Source organism: Mastigoproctus giganteus, chromosome 8, assembly GCF_048544385.1.
Source record: "Mastigoproctus giganteus isolate SK-2022 chromosome 8, ASM4854438v1, whole genome shotgun sequence".
NCBI lineage: Eukaryota > Metazoa > Arthropoda > Arachnida > Uropygi > Thelyphonidae > Mastigoproctus > Mastigoproctus giganteus.
The window spans coordinates 184,245,510-184,267,240 of NC_143582.1; the positions used below are offsets into that span (position 1 = coordinate 184,245,510).

The 21,731-nt window shown below is 38.5% G+C and overlaps 1 protein-coding gene across 1 annotated transcript in view; it reads left to right on the forward strand.

The window, feature by feature from the left end:
- The window catches only part of LOC150082061 (magnesium transporter NIPA2-like), a 226,000-nt gene that overhangs the window by 39,958 nt on the left and 164,311 nt on the right, over positions 1 to 21,731 (forward strand). The window contains exon 3 of the mRNA XM_090379950.1: positions 15,911 to 15,989. Coding sequence (XP_090236076.1) covers positions 15,911 to 15,989 — 79 coding nt within the window. The remainder of the gene's footprint in view (positions 1 to 15,910; positions 15,990 to 21,731) is intronic.

Below are 21,731 nucleotides of genomic sequence, written 5' to 3' on the forward strand. Positions count from 1 at the left end.
CTTCTGAAAGCTTCCTCAAGGGCAGCAGTAAACAACTTCGGAGATATTGTGTCTCCTTGTCGAACTCCTTTCTCAATTTTAAATTTGCTACTGCCTTTGTCTAGTCTAATAAAGGAGGTAGCATTCTCATATATTTTCTTCAAAATCATGATATATGAGGTATCCATGCCTTGTCTTTCCAGTGCCCAAAACATTGCCTTATGCTGTTTGGAGTCAAATGCCTTTTCATAATCCACAAATGCCAGGCATAATGGTGTTTTATATTCAGTTGCTTTCTCCATTAGCTGTGATATTACGTGAAGGTGATCCATAGTTGAGAATCCTGTCATAAAGCCAGCTTGCTCTTTCGGTTGATTCTCATCAATTATTCTTTTTAATCTGTTACTAATGACCCTAATGATGTGGGATAACAAGCTAATTGGTCTATAATTTCCAAGTTATCTCCTTTCTTATGTAGCAAAACTGTGATTGCATTATTCCACTCTTTAGGCATTCCACCTTTTCTAATGCATTTTGTGAAGAGTCTTGCCAGTTTTTGTGCTATGTCTCTTCCTCCCAATTTTAACAACTCTACAGTAACTTCATCTTCTCCGGGGCTTTCCGATTCTTCATTTTCTTCAACGCATGTTCTTCCTCATGAGGAAGGATATCGGATATGTCATATGTGTTACTATTTTGCAATCCATTTTCCCCACTGCTGGCATCATTCCCTCGCTCCTTGTTTAATTCTCTGTAGTAGTCTTCTGCTATTTGAATTATGCCTTCTCTGCTATCTATAAGTACACCATCGCTATTCTTCAGTTTCAGTATCATTTGTCTTTCTGTATTACGGCTCATGGCTGCTGATTTAAGTCCTTTGTTTTCTCTTAATACTTGTTCTACTTTTTTTGTGTTAAGTCGTCTTATATCCTCTCAGAGTCTCTTTCTAATGGCTTTGCATATGCTCAATTTTCTCCTTGTCAGTGTTTATCTTGCTCTTCATTTGTCGTCTTCGGTTCATTGGTGGCAAGTGTTTCTTGACTAATTTTTTCTTCTTTGGATTTCTTTTTACCTATAGTTTTCTTGGGCTTTATCACTTCCAGAAAGTTGTAACATTCATTGTCAATATCTTGGTCCTGAGCTGTCTGCAGAAGCTCAAACTTGTTCTTAAGTTCCAGTACATACTGCTTTTTCCAAGGCACCTCCGTAGCCAGGTGGGAAGGATCAGCAGTGCGTAGTACACGCTTCTTGATTAGACTGGGATTCGAGCCTGTCACCACCAAATACGGAGGATGCGGAAAGGTCAGGGAATGACCACCGCATATCCCGGAGCAGTATGGCCTTAGTTGCTAATGCTCCTAAAAACCAAATAACTAACTAACTAACCATCAGGGCTTCTGGACTTTCCAGTCATTAAGAGAAGAAGCTTCTCTGTACCAGATATGTTTATACTGCTAGAAGAATAGTAATCTGCTGTTTTATTTTTTTTTCCGTCACTACATTTCCCACCTTTAAATGTAAGCTTTTTATGCAGTACTAATTTTAAAAAAGCCTACTTTCATCAGCAATGATGATGTCTTTCTGATCATATATCAACAAAAAAAAAAAATTTTTCATTCATTTGAAATGAAATGAAAAAAATGAAAAGAAATGAGTCTCTTTCATTTCTTTCACCAATTCCAAAATTTCCTATAGTTCCCCTCCCCTTTCTGCGCTGTTTTGTCTCTTTCCAACTTTGCCATTGAAGTCCCCCATAATGATAGTGTAGTCAGTTTTCTGCTCATCTAGAAGACTCAATTTCGGTGTACATTTCTTCAACCTCTTCATCATCATGGCTCGATGTTGGTGCATAAATCATTATAACCTTTAGCTTGTACCTCTTAGAAATCCTGAGTAGTAGTCTTGACACCCTTGATGATGTACTTTTGAAATCCAAAATGTTTTTTATATCTTTATGGACCACAAAGCCAACTCCACCCTCGCTCCTTTCATGTTTCTATTGGTGTACAGCAGATTTCCACTTGATAAACTCATAAGTGATTCATTTCTTCTTCTTGTTTCAACCAAACTGATATTCCAATTCACATTTTATAATTCCTTTTCCAGCTCTAATATCCTGTCTTCACCGATGAGCGATCTTATGTTGTAACAAGCCAAGTTCGGTTTCCGTGCATGCAGCCTGGTCATACCCAGAGATTCTTAGCACCCTCTGCTCCCACTCTTATCCTCTCGCTGTCGTAAGAGGGGGAGTGAAAGCCGCTGGGGACTGAGGGCCATTTGTTTTGTCATGCTGTCATATGCTGGAGGGTTTGGTCTTTTTCTCTTCATGCTGACCAGGCGTCTTGAAGAGAACCATCTACACGTTCATTGCTACCTAAGTGACGTAACAGGGCTTACCATCGAGAAGGTGTGCACGAGTGGATTTTAGGGAGGCAGGCCAACCGGACTTCTCCTAAATCTTCTGAAGTAGAAAGATATTGGATCCAATCAGTGTTTTAGACTTAGTGTCTGATAACACACAGAATGCCTGTTCCACTCTAAGCCCCATTGTATAAACCGTTGTATTATATATGCTAATTTTGGAATATTTTGAGAGCACCTGTCAAATATTACTTAGCTTTGCCTTGACTATTAATAAATATCTTTTCTTTATATTTCTATTTGTGAAATATTAAACAAAATTATTTATTATTTTGCCAGTGTAAAATAATAAAATCACATATAATATTCATACTATTCCCACAGGGTAATCATCCAATTCTGCCTTGAATTCAGAAAGACTTGCTGCCTTTGCCACATTTGGAGGCAGTTTATTCCAGTGTTCAACCCACTGTCCATTAGCAAACTTCACAAGATCCAGTCTTTTGTCATTCCCCAAGGTTTTATACTTGTATGCTGTGGTTCTTGTCTCACCTTTCTCATTCATTTTAATCATCCCTTTAGCACTCTGTATATTTATTAATGCTATTGGTGTTTGAAGGCATACCAGGCTTAATATCTAGGTTTGTAGATGACACGAAGGTTGGCAGAAGGTTAATGACAGTAATCAGGGTATGCTACTGGATATAGATAAGTTAGTAATTAAGTTTAATATTGACAAATGCAAGGTATTGCATAGGGGTAGCAGTAATCCCATATTTAATGTACCAATTGTAGTACCACACTCAGGGTAGTAGAGGATAAAGATCAGGAGGTAATTATGCAGTCAGATATGAAGTTCTCTGAGCAGTGCAGACAGGCTGCCAGGACAATTGATGAAGTTTTGTCAATAATATAGAGGAATTTTGCTAGTAGGAACAAGGAAGTGATTACTCCATTGTATAAGGCAATGCATAATAAATCTGGAAGACTCATTTTTTGGAGGAATGTGAATGGGTGCAAAGAAAGGCAATAAGATTAGTGAAAAGAACAAAAAGGTACGGTACTCTTATGAAGAAAGGCTTTAGTCCTGTAAATTGCAGCATTTGGAAACCAGGCACCTGCAAGGAGATCTGATTCAAGTGTTTAAGGCATTGAATTGATTGATTAAACTAAATGCTGATGGTATCCTTTTTCCTTATTCAGGCAACACACGAGGGGTGTGTTGCCTAAGCAAGGAGAAAGGAAACATACCTGAAAGTTCATAAATTGAAATTGAGACAGGATGTCACAGGATAGATGTGCAGAAATTTGCCTTCTGCCAGGAGGTAATTGATTGTTGGGACAAACTACTGTCTGATGTTATAGAAGTGTGTAGTTTTTCTAGTTCTTCTTTATTAGAATTGATTCAAACTATTAGAGGAGATGGATAGGTGATATGGGAAAGTTTCTTTTTTTTTTTTTTTTTTGTTAATGCTGTATAGCTTGCTTTCTTGCATTGTTTGTGGTACTATAATATTGATTAACCACTCTTGAGTACTCCATATCATTAGAAAACATGATATCAAACTAGAAATAACTTCATCAGTATCATTAATAAATACTGGAACCAGTAAGGGGCTGAACAGCAGCCTTTGTGGCAATCTGCTTATCACATTGGTCCATGAGGATTGTTGATTATTTGCAGCCACTCTGTCTGCTATCACTTGACAGTACCTTTATCGTAATAGTGGTTTGCATTTAATGCCACACTGCTCCAATTTATACAGCAGTTGTACATGTGGTACAATATCTCAAAGGCTTGACTGAAATTGAAAGCAGGATTGGAGCAGTGAAACATTAGGGGGCAAGTTGCTAATACAGATCGGGAAGATCGGTGAAAGAGGACAGAGAGTGGTTATTGGTAGGTGCTACTCTTCTTGGAGTAGTGTTATTAATGGTGTAACCCAGGGTACAGTGCTTGGCTCATTGTTGTTTACAATATTTATTAAATGATATTGATGAAGGAATAATCAGGCTTCATGTGTAAGTTTGCAAATGATGATACAAAGGTTGGCAGGATGGTTAATGACAGTAAACTGGATATACTATTTCAATGAGCTCTAGGAAAATTAGATAGGATGGCTGAAGATAAATGCAAAGTACTGCATATGAGTAGCAGTAGTCCCAGAATAACATATCAACACTGAAGGAAGTGGAGAAGGATAAGGACATGGTGGGTAATTGTAGTTAGACATGAAGGTTTCTGAGCAATTTGGATCAGCTGCTAGAATAGCTCATGGGTTTTGTCAGTGATATACAGGAATTTGGTGATTATTCCATTGTATAAGGTAATGGTTAGATAAGAGACAAGGATGACTATGATTACTGCATACAGATCTGGAAGCTTAATTTTAGAAAGGATGTGGATCTGTTGGAATGGGTGCAGAGAGGTGCAATGAAATTCATTTCAGGAAACAAAAGGGTGTTCTTACCAAGAAAGATTTTGGTTCTGCAAGTTGCAGCATCTGGAAACCGGGCACCTGCCAGATATGATTAAGGTTTTAAATCAATTGAGTAAGCCAAATGTTGATGACATACTTGCTCTGTCTTAGACAACACATATAAGGATAGATGTGTGGAAATTTTCCTTCAGCCATTGGATAATTGTTCATTGGAACAAAACTTCCGTCTGATGTTGTGGAAGTAGATAGTTTGAAAAGCGTGCTTCCTAGCATCATTTGTCATTACTAATATTTTATTCACACAAGTCAGAAGATCTCTTCGCTCCTTCTGCCTTGTGTCACCTGAATTATATGTTTTTATATTTTAATTTTTTTAATGAGGGGAACCCCCCCACACCCCATTCTTCAGCAATTTTTATTTGTTTTCTGTTAATACAAAGAGATTTTTAGCTGCCTTCAATTGTCCATGCAAAAAACATGATGTTAAGTCAGCACCAACCTTAGATAATGTTTGACCTTTACTTTTGTTTATTGTCATACTACAAGCCAATTTCACAGGAAACTGTGTTCTTTGAAAAATGAAGTTATATTCACCTTCATTTGAATACATATGAATCCTTGGAATATATGCTTTTGATCGAGCTCTATCACCTGTGCCGTGTTCACAAACTAAACATTTCTTCCTTATTTCCATTACACGTAGTCTTGTGATATAAAAGTAGTCTTTCATTTTTTTTATCTTTCCTTCCTTAATTGTGAAGCCTTTAACTTATTATTTTCATATTTTTCAATAATCGATTTTTCTTCGATATCAGATATGATCTTTTTCTTTTCTGTTACTGCCATTATTAAAAACATTTGTAATAGCTGATGAAACTTTTGATAAAATTGAATCGTTGCCTTGAGACATGTAGAATTCTAAAAATTAAAAGCACTATAAATATTCTTTTATATATAGAAAAATTTAAAGACTAAAAAATTAAGAGTTTGTAGAAGTGTTTTTAAGACAGATCTGTCAATTGCTTTGTTGTAGTATGACGCAATAGCAGTTAGCCCTCTCTTGCAGAAAGCAAAAAGTGTGCATGTGAAAAAGCAAAATATTCTTTTATATATATAGATGAATTCGATCTCCTTTAGATGTCTGGTTATCAAATTTTGCAGTCCACACCTTCTGCGCTGTTCTTCATGTGCATCAATTTGCAATAATCATTAACCAGTGGCTTCAAAGAAGGTTGTCCTTCTTTGAATCCTTTCCAGAATTTCTTTGTCTTTTTTAGGTGGCGTCCAAATCTGAATGAAATATTCCAAATGTAGTATAACCATTGTCTTGTATGGATTAATAATTACATATTTTTCCATACTAGCAAAGGCCCTTATAAATTATGAGCAGGATAACATGTCTTCCTGCATGGAAAATTTCGTGTCAGACTGAATTTGTAACATGTCTTTTTTTCAGCTTGAACTACTTTTAGTTCTTCTTCACCTGTCTCATATATGACTTGTTTATATGTGAACAGGATTTCTCTTCCCGAAATGCATATCTTACATTTAGAAGCATTAAACTTTAGTTGCCACTTTTCGGGTTATATAGGGGTGACCAGACATACAGCAAAGGCCAGACATGTCCGTTTTTTTTTCCCTTCCATCTGCCATCCAGCTGGCATTTTAAAATTCTTTTAATAAGTCCACCTTTTCTGTATGGAAAGTACACTTTTAGCTCCCTCCCATTTATGATGAGTCGTGGTTAATACTAACTGCATCTAGCAGTGAGTATTGACCATGACTCATCTACTTCCTGTATAAACATTGAAACAATATGGCTATTCTTAGTAGTGCTAGTGGCTGAATTGTGAACCCTAATTGAAATTGCATACTAGTGGGAAATTCAGATGACTGTCAGTACTGTCAATTGTGACAAATTATCATATGATGATTTTAGAAATATGTTCATAGCTTATACACTACTTGTCTCTTTGATTATTATTACTTTTTTTATTACCATGTTTCATTTATATGTGATTATCCACTAGTCACATGCCCTATGCATGTGTCTATAAATATAAATGTGATTACCCACATTTATTCATGTTTATACTTGATTATTAAAAATGAGATATTTTATTAACAAGCATTCTGTTTATTAAAATATTCCATCCCAGCCCTTGTCAGTAGCTACAAAAAAAAAAAAAAAAAGAAAAAAAGTCTAATGACAATTTCATATCAAACATCTGGTTGATATTTTGTTGAACTTTGTATAAAATTTCCTCTTAACTTGCATCATATGCTTAGTTTCTATCATCCAAAAATTGCATTGCACTCTTCCTGCACCAGTACATATTACCATTCCTTTTTACACTACAGCAGTGCCCACAGGTGGCTACTTCAGCAATCAGTAACAAATAAGCAAGAAAACTTTATTTTTATCACTGACAATAGCACATATGGACTGCAGTGAACACATTTTCAAACTTTTCAAATGGTAAAGCTACTTTTAACTAATGCATAAATCAATAACAGTGTACCCTGTATATTGGCATTAATTCATATCTTTCTAACCCTAAGCACCTACCTTTGGTGCTGTTGTGGATAGCACAGTTAGTAGAATCACTGCCCTCACCACACTAGGCAGAAAAGACCCATTTGAGTCGCAACTACGATGTGAAGAATTTTTATGGGTTTTTTTTTCACAACATGGCTGAGTTCATCAGTCTCAGGTGAGGATAGCATCGTTTTTTTTTTTTTTTTTTTTTTTTTCCCCTCCCAGAAACTCTGGTTTTTTGTCTAGCAAACAGAAAATTGATGACAGAACACATGCAATTAACTGGCAGTATATACGGAGCAATATGGCATTAGTAGCTGATGTTCCTAAAACCATAATACACCGACAACTGCCTTTGGTTTGAGATTAGGCTTTTATACTCATATAATTTGACCTTAAAATTTTAAATGAATTTATTTTAGTGCTTCAAAGGTGGACTTATACACTGGAATATACATTACTCTGCTTACTAAATGCACTTTCTGCTTTTTGAGAGGGCATCAAATTCACTCCCAGTTCTAGAAAACGACTTTTCAATCATGTTGCCTGACTAGCTGAAATTTACAATACATTTCAAAAACAATCTGACCTTTGGCTTTACTAATAAAAATTCAGTAAATACAGTAACAAGTACTATACATAAAATTTGAAATTTTGATGCCAAAAGAAATATCAAATTATCTGTTTAATGTGAAATCTAACACATCTGTGTACCCATCAGTATCCACTCTTTGGTCTAGTCTGTTTAGAGCCATACGCAATAAACTCATGCCTTGGATATCATAATAATTATTCACCACAAAAATACTTTAACAGGAACCTCCTGCACCACATAGGATCCTAGCAGTCCTTTATTCAAAGCCAGCCAAAGCTCTTTATAGTGAACCCCCAGAAAAAAATGAGAAAAATGGTCATTATGTCGAAAGGGCATTATATTGATAGTTCATAAAATCAGCAAAAGACCAAAGAAAAGTTTGTACACTTAATGTAATCCTACTAATACATTATAGTATAATCTAATTCAGAATATTACTACAGTATTGAAAAAGAAAATGAAGATTACATATTTTGCATTGTATAATAAGATTCATTTGCAAATTATGTATGTACAGTAATTACTGTATACCATTACTATATATGTATAGTACACTGGTGTATGAAACTTAAGGACCATCTCTTTTTCTAAAGTTTACAACCACAAAATCTTTACTTAAGGTACCCTTTACTGATGAGAGTAGATTCAGTCACAGCAGTGATTCTGGATGTCAGCTAATCTGGTGAGAGGTTGGCACACGGTATCACCCCCTAAAGATCACTGAAAGGGATTGATATAGCGGTCGAGGAGTTCTCATCTGGGGGAAGCGTTATCTTGGATGGACATACACAACTCCAGATACTGGAGGGTGGTACTGTAACCGGTGAACACTACTGGGACGATCTGGGGAGACACCTAGCAGCACGTTCACACCCACCAGAAAATGTTCACCAGCTGAAGATGGCGCTGACAGAGAAATGGATGCTGTCACCAAAAGAACTTATCAACAACGTTGTTCTAAGTATGGACAAGCAGTGCAAAGCCTGCATCGACATTAGGGGTGGCCATATCTCCTACTGAAGACCACCTCTTCCCTTTATTCTGTCTTTGGCAGTGATGCATCTGTATCATGGCAGCCAGTGCTATGTTGCCATTTTTTAATAAAGTCCCTCTGTACCGTTTTGTTTCCGTTGTTGTGTTGGTGTTGTTTCCTTCATCGTTTCTGTACCTCACGAGGTTCCTTTGGTATGCTTTTCCCATATCTAGGCCACTCCTATAAGAAGCTACAGGTGAAAACCTGACTGGTCCTTAAATTTTGCACACCAGTGTATCTATATATATATTGACATAGACAGGGAAATTGGCTTCAGATTTTAAGAAAATCTTTAAAAATGCACCTTTTCAGTGGCAGAACATCTTTAAAAAGGATTATGAAGGCGAGTGATAACAGTTAAGTTGCACTTTAAAAAAAAATGACATATAAGTTCTGATTCTCTTCTTTGTCATTACAAACTGCAGGTTTCAATGCATCTGCAATGAGTTCCCTTTCATTTGTGAATATCCTGAAACCTTCAATGTCTGCATCCATCCACTTTGGTTTAGTCTTAAACACTTAAGTTTAGGCTATGACATTCATCATCAAATTTGTTTCACTATTATTGGACTGTTCTTCGTGATTTAATAGAGGCAAAAGCATGCCAAGCTTCATTCATTGCATAATTCAAGGTGATAAATCCAGCACGTTTGAAGCAGTCGAAGATGACTTCTTCTTTTTTTTTTTTTTTTTGTCAATTTCATGGGATGAAGTTGTGACAAATGTATTATTATTATTATACACACAAATGTATTATTACCTCCAGGACTTCAATTTCACATAGTGTTTTGCTTTCAAGACATGGCATGATTTTGTTTAATAGCATTTTTATTTCTATTCATCTTGCAATCTCTGATCCATTCTTTTTAGATTTCAATGAAATACAACCCGTTCGGATTGCTTAATACATAGCACACAATGTCTCCAAACCTCTGAAGCATCAGGGGGAGGTGCCTCCATAGCCAGGTGGGCAGGAACTGCAGTGCATAGCACATGCTTCTTGATTAGACTGGGGTTCGAGCCCGTGACCACCAAATATGGGGGGGGTGCGGAAAGGTCAGGAAATGACCACCACATATCCCTGGAGCAATATGGCCTTAGTTGCTAATGCTCCTAAAAACCAAATAACTAACTAACTAACCATCAGGGCTTCTGGACTTTCCAGTAATTAAGAGAAGAAGCTTCTCTGTACCAGATATGTTTATACTGCTAGGAGAATAGTAATCTGCTGTTTTGCTTTTTTTCCGTCACTACATTTCCCACCTTTAAATACTAATTTTAAAAGAGCCTACTTTAATCAGCAATGACGATGTCTTTCTGGCGCCTCCGTAGCCAGGTGGGCAGGAGCAGCAGTGTGTGTGGCACACGCTTCTTGATTAGACCGGGTTCGAGCCCGTGACCACCAAATACGGACGATGCGGAAAGGTCATGGAATGACCACCAGTTGCTGATGCTCCTAAAAACCAAATAACAAACAAACGATGTCTTTCTGATCATATATCAACAAAAAAAAAAAAAAAAAATTTTTTCAAAAAATTCATACACCAATGAGTAATTTCTCATGGTCGGTTTACATAAACATCATTGATATCAATGAATTAACGGTCTTTCATTTTAAAATGTGATCATTGTAATAAAAATAGTTTAAAAAAAAGAAAGGGTAGAAATTTTTTGATTATTGTAAAGAATTCATATATCTTTCTAGGTCATTAATGAATGTAAAATAACATTAGGTTTTTTATGGGAAATTGGCCAGAATGTATCATGTGATCATTATAACATGCTGGGATGTTAAAACGAGGGTCTCTATAAAGAGCTTCGACTGCGCATAGAATCAAATGATATAATATGTACTATAAATACTATATATGCATATACACTGAGTGATCACTGAATCATGAAAACTGAATGAGACTCGTTGACCACGTGAGGAACGAGAATGCACAGTTAGTCGACCTACGTAGCATAGATAAGGTGTCAGTGGTTCAGTAGGTAATAAAATTCCGAGCATTATGGGTAAAAGGAAGCATTTATCGGACTTGGATAAAGGACAGATTGTGGGTCTCTATGAGCTGGTGCCTCAATTTCCCAAACGGCTGAACTGGTGGGGTGTTCGAGAGCTGCTGTAGTTAAAGTGTACCAGGACTGGCGTCAAAATGGTCAAACAACGACCTGATGCCAAATATGCAAAGGTCAGCGAAAGGTTGATGTTACAGGTGAGCGCCGGGTCTGACAACTCAAACAGGTGATGTGCTGTTGAAGAGTTGACTACCTTTGTCCTTGAGGTTGTCACAGACATTCTCTCAGATATGCCAGACAAGCTGTACTTGCTACCTGGGAGTCTAAAACGCTGATGGAACTGATATTCAGGTGACACTCAAGTCAAGTGGACCCAATTTCGGCGAAGTCCGGACAGTCTGTGACAGCCAAATCCTCTGCTTGTACCTTCACGATGGTGGGACTGTTAGTAATCCTGGGTATAACCTCCATGCACAAGTACATGGTGGGTGACCACCCAGGTGTGAACCAACGTAAGAAGGGGTCGAGGTGTGGTGCCCACACCACATGGAGGAACGGCGCCCCTCTATGTTATCAGGCAGTACTAGGTGGTAGATGAATCTCATCAACCGGTGCAATACCACCACTTTGCTTATTGGAGGCTTGAAGTGGTGGAACCCATGTTTAGTCTCTAGAACTAAGTTTCAGTCAACCCATCCCTATCTCTTCCATCATGCAGTATGATTGATGACTTTTGAGGTTATGATGAATGTCGTGGCGAGATCCAATATTCCTTCATTTTGAGGGTACAGCTCTAAAACGGTGTTCGCAGGCCGGCTGCTAGTTAGTACACTGCAACCTATTGGTAACTCTCTAGGAGGCTTCCTGATCAGCTAGTGTATAATCTTGCTACCTCTACTCTGCCAGATAGTGACTGGAGGGAGTCCGAGTAGTGTGTATGCGGGGAGCATTGTCGAGGCCACGTTATGTCAAGGATCTGGGTATATTCTTACCACATGTACACCATATCCAAAAATTTCATTACTTCATACAGCATGTCCCACCCACTTTTTCTTACTATTGAATACACCATGAATTGTAAAAATAATAGAGCAAGCTTATCTGCGAAAAGATCTAAACCTCCCAAGGACTTCCTAATTCATTTCACAAATATACGTGGTCTCAATTCTAATCTCAACGATGTCCATTTCCACTTGCAGTCTGCCAAACCCCATTACTTTTTCTGACAGAATCTCAGTTATCAGTTGATTCAACTACTGCTCATCTCAGATGCCCAAATTATTCACTGTATGATTCCTTTCGCCTCAAAGGTGGTACCTGTGCATATGTCCGTTCTGATATTCCCTGTCAGAGACTTGGCAATTTGGAATCTCCTCTCTTTGATCTTCTCTGGCTTAAAATCTCTCTACCTCACTGTGTCAAATTCATCTGTTGTCTCTACCGTTCTCCCAACTCCACTAATCACTTGGAGCTCTTTGACTTCCTCTCTTTGCAACTTGAATTTCTCCATTCCAACTTTCCTAACAGTGAGGTAATTTTCCTTGGTGATTTTAATGTTCACAACTCCAGCTGGTTTCCGTTTTCTAGTCATACCGACCCAGCTGGTCGAGATGCTGAGGCTTTTGCAATTACTAATGACCTAGCACAGATTGTTCATTTACCTACAAGAATACCGGACAATCCTAATCATACAGCCAATACGCTTGATCTTTTTCTCACAAACAACCCTTCTAAGTACACGGTCGAAGTGAGAGCTCCTTTAGGCACTTCAGATCACAACTTGGTGATTGTCTCTTCTCCAATGGAACCTTTATCTCATGGCTATTCCCAACCTCGTGTTGTTTGGCATTACAAGAATGCAAAATGGGATGACCTGCGAGACTTCTTTTCTTCTTTTCCTTGGTCGGATTACTGTTTCAAAAGTTCTGATGTCAACGTTTGCTCAGATCGTGTCAGCGAAATTATTCTTGCAGGAATGGAATCCTTTATCCCACACCCCACTTTAAAATCTCGTCCTTTATCTAAACCTTGGTTTTCCAATAAATGTGCTAAGGCTGTCCAAGAGAAGAATGTTGCATATCGTAATTGGCTTGTCTCTAATTCTTCAGTTTCATTTTCTGCCTACACCAAAGCTCGCAACAATTGTAAAGCAGTTATTAATCAGTTCAAACTAGAGTTTGAACAGGCTAAGAGTAGAAAACTTGTTTCTTGCCCTAATGGTAGCCGAGCATTCTGGTCTCTTGCCAAAGCTATTGGCCGCAACTTTTGCCCATCTCTGCTCCCACCTCTGTCCAAACCAGATGGTTCTGTTGTCACTTCAGCCAAAAACTGACCTGCTAGCATCCCATTTTTCTTCCATCTCATGTATTAATGATCTTGGTAAAACACCTCCCACCATTCCCAACACGCTCCATTCAATGCCTCCTGTGGTCTTCCGTCAAAAGGATATCAGAAGGATTTTGATGAACCTTGATGCTAAGAAAGCTCCAGGTCCGGATGGTATTTCTCCACTTGTTCTCAAAACCTGTGCTCCTGAACTTACTCCTATTCTTTGCCGCCTTTTTTCACTTTCTTATTCCAAAGGTGTTTTTCCTTCTGCTTGGAAATTTGCTCATATCCAACCAGTTACTAAAAAGGGTGACAAATCCCTCCCATCCAATTATCGTCCCATTGCAATTACTTCTACTCTTTCTAAAGTAATGGAGAAATCAATTAACCGCCAACTCTTAAACTACCTACAAACCTTCCGTCTGATCAACGATTGCCAGTATGGATTCCGTCAGTGTCGATCCACTGGTGATATTCTCGCTTATGTTACACATTTATGGACTAATTCAATGGAAAGGTTCGGTGAAACACAAGTAGTTGCTCTTGACATCTCAAAGGCTTTTGATCGTGTTTGGCATAAAGGTCTTCTAAACAAGCTTCCATCTTATGGTTTGCCAACTGTTTTTAGTAATTAGTTATCCAGTTTCCTCTCTGATCTCTCACTGAGGGTGATGGCAGATGGCTCTCTGTCTTCTAACTTCTCCACTAATGCCGGTGTACCCCAAGGTTCAGTTCTTTCCCCCACTCTTTTCCTCTTGTATATCAATGACCTTCTTCCATTGACTGGAAATCCTATCCATAGTTTAGCCGATGATAGCACATTGCACTCAACTTTCCATTTTGAGAAACCTTGCCCTGCTCAATCAGCTTCAACTTCTCGAAAATCTGCTACCAATTCCTTAAATGCCGATCGTCAGGTAATTCTTCAGTGGGGCAAAGACAACTTAGTTGATTTCAACCCTTCTAAAACTCGGTCTTGTCTTATATCTCGCAAAAAGGATTCTTCTGCTCCTATGCTTATCTTTAGTGACACTACGATTTCTAGGCAAAATGATATATCTCTTTTGGGGATTACCCTGACTTCTAATCTCTCTTGGCACAAGCACATTACAAATATTGCTTCCTATGCATCTAAAAAACTTGGTTTTCTCTTTCGCTCTTGGTGTTACTTTTCTTCTAAACAGCTGCTCACTCTGTATAAATCGCAAATCCGCCCTGCCATGGAAAATTGTTCCCACATCTGGGGTGGTGCCCCCAAAACCTCTCTCAGGCTTCTTGATTCCATTCAGAAGAGGGCAGTTAGGTTAATTAATGATTCATCTCTAACGGAGTCTCTCCACTCACTTTCTCATAGACACAGATACTTCCATGGGCACTGTTCTTCTGAATTGGCTTCTATAATTCCCGCTCTCTCTCTTTCAAAACAGTCCGAACACGTGCCGCCACCAGCCAACATCCATTTACTGTCCAACTTCAAACCCACAGAACCAACTTTTCGTCTTCCTCATTTATTCATTCAACTGCCGTTTTCTGGAACAACCTTCCTTCATACGTATTTCAGAAAATTACAATCTGCAGAAGTTCAAGTCCAATGTCAACAAATATCTTCTTTTGTCTTCTCAGCCTCCAACCCAAGGACGGTACTAAGTACTATAGGTTCCAGTACCTCTCGTGTTTGGGGTTCACATAAAAAAAAAAATAAAAAATACAACATGGGCCAACCCAGAACAATATGTGGCATGACTATGCATCGCACGCTCACACGTATGGGCTATACCAGCAGACGACCCTTACAGCATCCTCTCATTAGAAGACTGGAAGAAGGTGTGCTGGTCAGATGTGTCACATTATTTACTACACACCGTGGATGGTCGTTTACGGATTTGACATCAACAACATGAGGCTCTTCCTCCATCATGCATGGTATCAAAGGTGCAGGCCAGTGGAGGCGGTTGTATGGTGTGGGCCATGTGTCACTGGCAAGAACATGGGCCCCTGGTGCATGTGGAACAAAGTATCGGTGGTCTCTGCTATTATCAACTGGTTGCTGACTGTGTACACCCCATTACGTTGCACTTTTTCCCAAAGGGCGATGGTGCCTTCCAAGATGACAATGTGCCCTAGCCATCAGGCACTTGTTGTGCAGGAATGGTTTGAGGAACACAGTTCTGACTACCAGCATATTGATTAGCCTCTGAACTCTCCCGATATCAATCCCATAGAACACTTGTGGGAGACTATAGAAAAGCATATCAGGCGTCTGGATACACCAATCACCTCCATACCTGCATTGCTGACTGCATTACACACAGCTTGGTTGGCCACACCTCCCAAATGCTTCAGACATCTTGTTCAATCAATGTCATGTCAGATAGCTGCTGTACTGAGGGAAAAAGGACCTACGAAGTATTAGGTAGTTGGTCATAATTCAGTGATCACTCAGTGTATAGTACTTGTTTCAAACAGGACTGTTAAAAAATTGACTGTAGCTATTTTTTAACATTCCTGACAGATATATGATATTTAGTAAATTGCATTTGTCAATTTATTTTTATTTTGTTTGTACATTATTGTTATTATTGTTTATGATAGTATTTAAAATTTTTTTCTTCAAGGAATGAAGAATATTTGTAGTATAACTTCAGGTTGGCAATGTTCATCAGTGCAATTATGTCAGAAAAAGCTTCTCTTTGGGTATGTTGGATAATTATTTCTTTGATATTCATAGCTGTATAATCAGTTTGTTTGGGTTGTTTAAGGTAAGCACCAAGACAGCTTTGGCTGCAAGGCATCCATATATAGTGTCTGTAAATTGCATTTATTCTAGAATGGTTTTTATATACGGAAGGAGAATTTCTGTTTCTGGTGTGAACCCATTTCTGCATAAGACTGGCTGAGTACAATCCAAAAAAAAAAAAAGAAAAAAGCATTTATAGAATATTCCTCCTATCTGCAACCGTAATCAAACATCTGACACTTCGTTATAAAGTCATCATCACAGAGGACTTTAGCATTAGTAGAGGCATTTGATGCAAGAAAGCAAGCTTATGCAGCATCTGCCAAAAAAAAACCCTTCCACTTCACCCCTCAGTTCGTTCGAAATACCTGTCCAGCTGAGCCTTAAATTTATTATTGCTATCAACTTCTACAACAAGGGATGGAAGTCTGTTCCACCAACCAACCACCCGCTGGCTAAAGGCAAATTTCCGCACATCCATCCAACATCTATCTTTCCTCAATTTGAATTTGTGCCCTCTCAGGTGATTATTTTGAGTATCCCATCAGCATTGAGCATGCTCAAACCATTCAAGGCTTTGTACACCTCTATCAGATCACCTTGCCGGTGCCTAGTCTCCAGACACTAATTTGCAAAACTTAAGCCTTTCTTCATAAAGCAACCTGTTGTTCCATTCACTAATCTTGTTCCCTTCTCTGTACTCATTCCAGCAGCTCTACATCCTTCTTGAAATGAGGCATCCAGACCTGTATACAGTACTCAAGGTATGGCCTGACCATTGCCTTATACAAGGGAATAATCACCTCCTTATCCCTGCTAAAAAAATTCATGTATATCATTGACAAGACACCATGAGCTACTCTTGCAGCCCGCCTGCACTGCTCCGAGATCTTCATATCTGCCTGCACAATTACCCCAGGTCCTTTTCATTCTCTACCACTGTCAGTGTAGTACCACAGAGTTGATACATTGCTCTGGGGTTGCTGTTTCACATATGTAGTACTTTACATTTGTCAATGTTAAACTTCATTTGCTACCTCACAGCCCATCTGCTCAACCTTTCCAGATCCTATTGCAGCAGCGTAGCGTCAGTAGCGTGCTTAACAACCCTGCCGAACATTGTATCGTCTGCAAACTTGGACATTAAGCTTGATATACCATCATCAATATTATTTATAAATACAGAAAACAACAATGGACCCAACACTGAACCTTGAAGGACTCCACTAATAACATTAGTCCACGACGAGCAGTATCCATTAATTATCACTCTCTGTCTGCTGCCACTCAACCATCCCTTTATCCATAGCAACAATTTGCCACCAATGCCACACTGCTCCAATTTGTGCAACAGTCGTCCATGTTTGTTTGTTGTTTTTTTGGTTTTCAGGAGCATTAGCAACTAAGGCCATATTGCTCCGGAATATGCGGTGGTCATTCCCTGACCTTTCCGCATCCTCCGTATTTGGTGGTGACGGGCTCGAACCCTGGTCTAATCAAGAAGCGTGTGCTACGCACTGCTGCTCCTTCCCACCTGGCTACGGAGGCGCCAGTCGTCCATGTGCAACAGTATCAAAATCCTTTCTAAGATCCAAATATATAATATAAAACTTATTCCCTGCATCCAATTCTTTTGTGACTACATCATAGTATCCAATCAAATTGGTCAGGCAAGACCTTCCCTTAACAAAACCATGCTGTGTCTGAGCTATAACTGAATTCTTGTCAAGATGATCCTGCAATGCTTCTTTAACCAGTGCTTCCATTAATTTTCCTGGAACAGAAGTTAAACTCAAGTCTATAATTACTTGTGTCAGCCTTTGATCCTCCTTTGTGAATTGGGGTTACATTTGCACATCTCCAGTCTGTGGGTACCTCCCCTGAGTCCAAGAAAGCTCTCATAATTATGGCTAACGGATTGCTTACTTCCTTTGCTGCCTCCTTTAATATAACTGGATAGATCCCATCCACCCCAGGTGCCTTTCTTGTATTTATCTTCAACAATTTCTCCTCCACTTTACTCTCAATTATTACAAGATCATCTAGCTCACTGCCAGTATTTACTTCATCTATGGCATTCCCCTTCCTGAATAACTCCTCATGTGTGAATGTAGATGCAAAATATTGATTTAGTTTGTTAGCTACCTGAGCAGGATCATGAACAGTTGAACCATCGATATCAAGTGGACCAATCTGATTCATCCCCTTCCTTCTAGAGTTTACATAAGTAAAGAACTCCTTGCTGTTTTTCTTTGCATCTCATGCCAAAGATTTCTCGTAATCTGCCTTCGCCTGCCTAACCTCCTTTGTAACTTGGTTACAGATCAACTTATATCTGTCATAGGCTTCTGTGTCACATGTTAATTTATATGTATCCCATGCATATTTCTTCTCTGCCATATGTCTCATTAGTTCATCTGATATCCATTTAGGCCTGAACCTTGAACAATATTTCTTAGTTGGTATGTAAAGCCTAGTAGCTTCCAAGATAAGTTCTTTGAATGCTTCCCATTTTGAGTTTGCTGTTGGTAACATCATCAGTTGGTCCCACTGTATAGAATTTAAATACTGTCTCAGACCATTGTAGTCGCCTTTACGAAAACAATAACCCTTCCCTTTACCCCTGATGGTAGTTACCTCCTTGAGTAAATCCCACTTGAGCACACTGTGATCACTGCCACCTAGTGGTTCCTGTATCTGTAAATTCTTAATGCATGAAGAATCACTACTGATAATCAAATCAAGAGTATTGCTCCCTCTAGTTGCCTCCCGAACATGCCGATTTAGAAAACAATCATCCAATAAATCCACAAAAGCCTTGCTAGTGTGTGAGTGACCAGCCCCCAAATTCCAGTCAATATCTGGGAAATTAAAATCCCCCATTATAAGTAATGGGGGATAATAATCACTAATTGATATCTTATATTTGTGAAGGAATTGAAGCTTATTTACAGCTTTACTTAATTTTGGTAATGGATCTTGATTATTATGTAACCTTTCTAAATAAAACTTTTCAGAAATAACAGTTTTTTAATTTCAGAAATAATAGAATATCTTTTAAGAAGTTATTTTTAAATCTCATTTGTGTAAAACAGGTCTGCTTTTAATAGGTAGTCAAACTTTTTATCTTTGTATTATATAGCATGTAATTTTCTTTACAAATTATGTTTGCATAGTATTCATCTCCAACAGTTTCACTATAACTACTTAAATTATATAGCAACACAGTTATATGCAATGCTATTTAAAAGTAAAAAAAGAATAGTTTTTTTAGTTAATTTCAAAAAGGCTATAGTTATTTATCATCTCACCAAATCCACATAACTAAGTTACATGGATTTCGTGAGAGTTATGTAGTTTATCTCAAGTTGAATTTTCCATTTGTGATTATACACACTAAATGAATTTGAAAGTGTCTACAATTCTGCCCAGACATGATAGGAAGGAGTATATTATAAGAGCCTTATCGATCAATTCAGCCCTGGAGAGATTTTGCAAGGCTCGAGGGGTAGAATTTTTCTTACCTGGTCTGTGCTTGTTAAGAAGAAAGACTGCTTCTACAGGGATGGGATACACTTAAATAGAAAGGGTGCGAGAATATTTACTGATGCTAATCAGGCAGTGTTAGGTGAGTCGGAAAACTGCTAGCTTGGGGGGGGGATACACGGACTAATAGATTAATAGTAGCCACTGGCAGAGTTGAATGAGATTCTTGCACTGCTTCTATTGGAATGAGCAGCAGCCTGGAAAACAAGACGCAGGATATTTCAGAGACTGCTGGGAGTCATTGCGGTACAAGTAAACACATGGGTTGTGTTAGGGTAGCTAAGAATAAGAACAGGTGCACATATACTTGCATGTACACCAATGCTAGGAGTTTGGTAAATAAATCTGATGAATTTGAGGTATTGCTCAAAACATCAGAGGCAGATATTGTTGGGATATCTTCAGGAAGGGAGGAGGTGTTATGTTATTAGTTAAACACAAAATCCAAGGAAGTGAAGCCAGTCGACATCGCTGGACAGTGCAGTGTCGAGTCAGTTTGGCATGACATAAGCATTGGGAGATCAAAATTGAGAGTAGGAGTGTGTTATAGGCCTAATGACTCTGATGAGTATAATAAGAAACTGTACAGGGAAATGGAGTGGGCCAGTAAATCAGAGTCTTATAATGGGAGATTTTAATTTCCCAGATATTAACTGGAATTTGTGGGTTGGACACTCACACACTAGCAAGGCTTTTGTGGATTTATTGGATGATTGTTTTCTACATCAGCATGTTCAGGAGGCAACTAGAGGGAGTAATACTCTTAATTTGATTATCAGTAGTGATTCTTCATGCATTAAGAATCTGCAGATAAAGGAACCACTAGGTGGCAGGGATCACAGTGTGCTCAAGTGGAATTTACTAAAAGAGGTAACTACCATCAGGGGTAAAGGGAAGGGTTTTTGCTTTCATAAAGATGACTATGTGGTCTGAGACAGTATTTAAATTCTATATGGTGCAACCAACTGATGATGTTACCAACAGCAAATTCAAAATGGGAAACATTCAAAGAATGTTTCCCATTTTGAATTTGAAGTATATTGTCAAGGAATATTGTTCAAGGTTTAGGCCTAAATGGATGTCAGATGAACTAATGAGACATGTGGCAGAGAAGAAAAATGCCTGGGATACTTATAAATTAATGGGTGACATGGAAGCCTATGATAGATATAAGCTGGTCTGTAACCAAGTCACAAAGGAGATTAGGCAGGCAAAGGCAGATTATGAGAAATCTTTGGCAAAGGATGCAAAGAAAGACAGCAAAGAGTTCTTTACCTATGTAAACCTCTAGAAGGAACGGAATGAATCAGATTGGTCCACTTGAAATCGATGGTTCAACTGTTGATGATCCTGCTCAGGTAGCTAACAAACTAAATGAATATTTTGCATCGACATTCACACATGAGGAGTTATTCAGCAAGGAAGGGGAATGCTAGAGGTGTATTCAACTCTGGCAGTAAGCTAGATAATCTTGTAATAACTGAAAGTAAAGTGGAGGAGAAATTGTTGAAGATAAATACAAGAAGGCACCTGGGGTGGATGGGATCTATCCAGTTATATTAAAGGAGGCAGCAAAGGAAGTAAGCAATCCGTCAGCCATAATTATGAGAGCGTTCTTGGACTCGGGGGAGGTACCCACAGACTGGAGATGTGCAAATGTGACCCCAATTCACAAAGGAGGATTAAAGACTGACACAAGTAATTATAGACTTGTGAGTTTAACTTCTGTTCCAGGGAAATTAATGGAGGCACTGGTTAAAGAAGCACTGCAAGATCATCTAGACAAGACTTCAGTTATAGCTGATGTGTAGCATGGTTTTGTTAAGGGGAAGTCTTGTCTGACCAATTTGATTAGATACTATGATGTGGTCACAAAAGAAGAGGACGCAGGGAATAACTTTAATATCATATAGTTGGATCTTAGAAAGGCTTTTGATACTGTTGCACATGGAAGACTGTGGCACAGATTGGAGCAGTGTGGCATTGGAAGCAAATTGCTGCTATGGATAAAGGGATGGTTGAGTGGGAGAAGACAGAGTGGTAATCAATGGACACTGCTCTTCGTGGACTAATGTTATTAGTGGAGTCCCCCAGGGTTCAGTGTTGGGTCAATTGTTGTTTTTTGTATTTATAAATGATATTGATGATGGTAT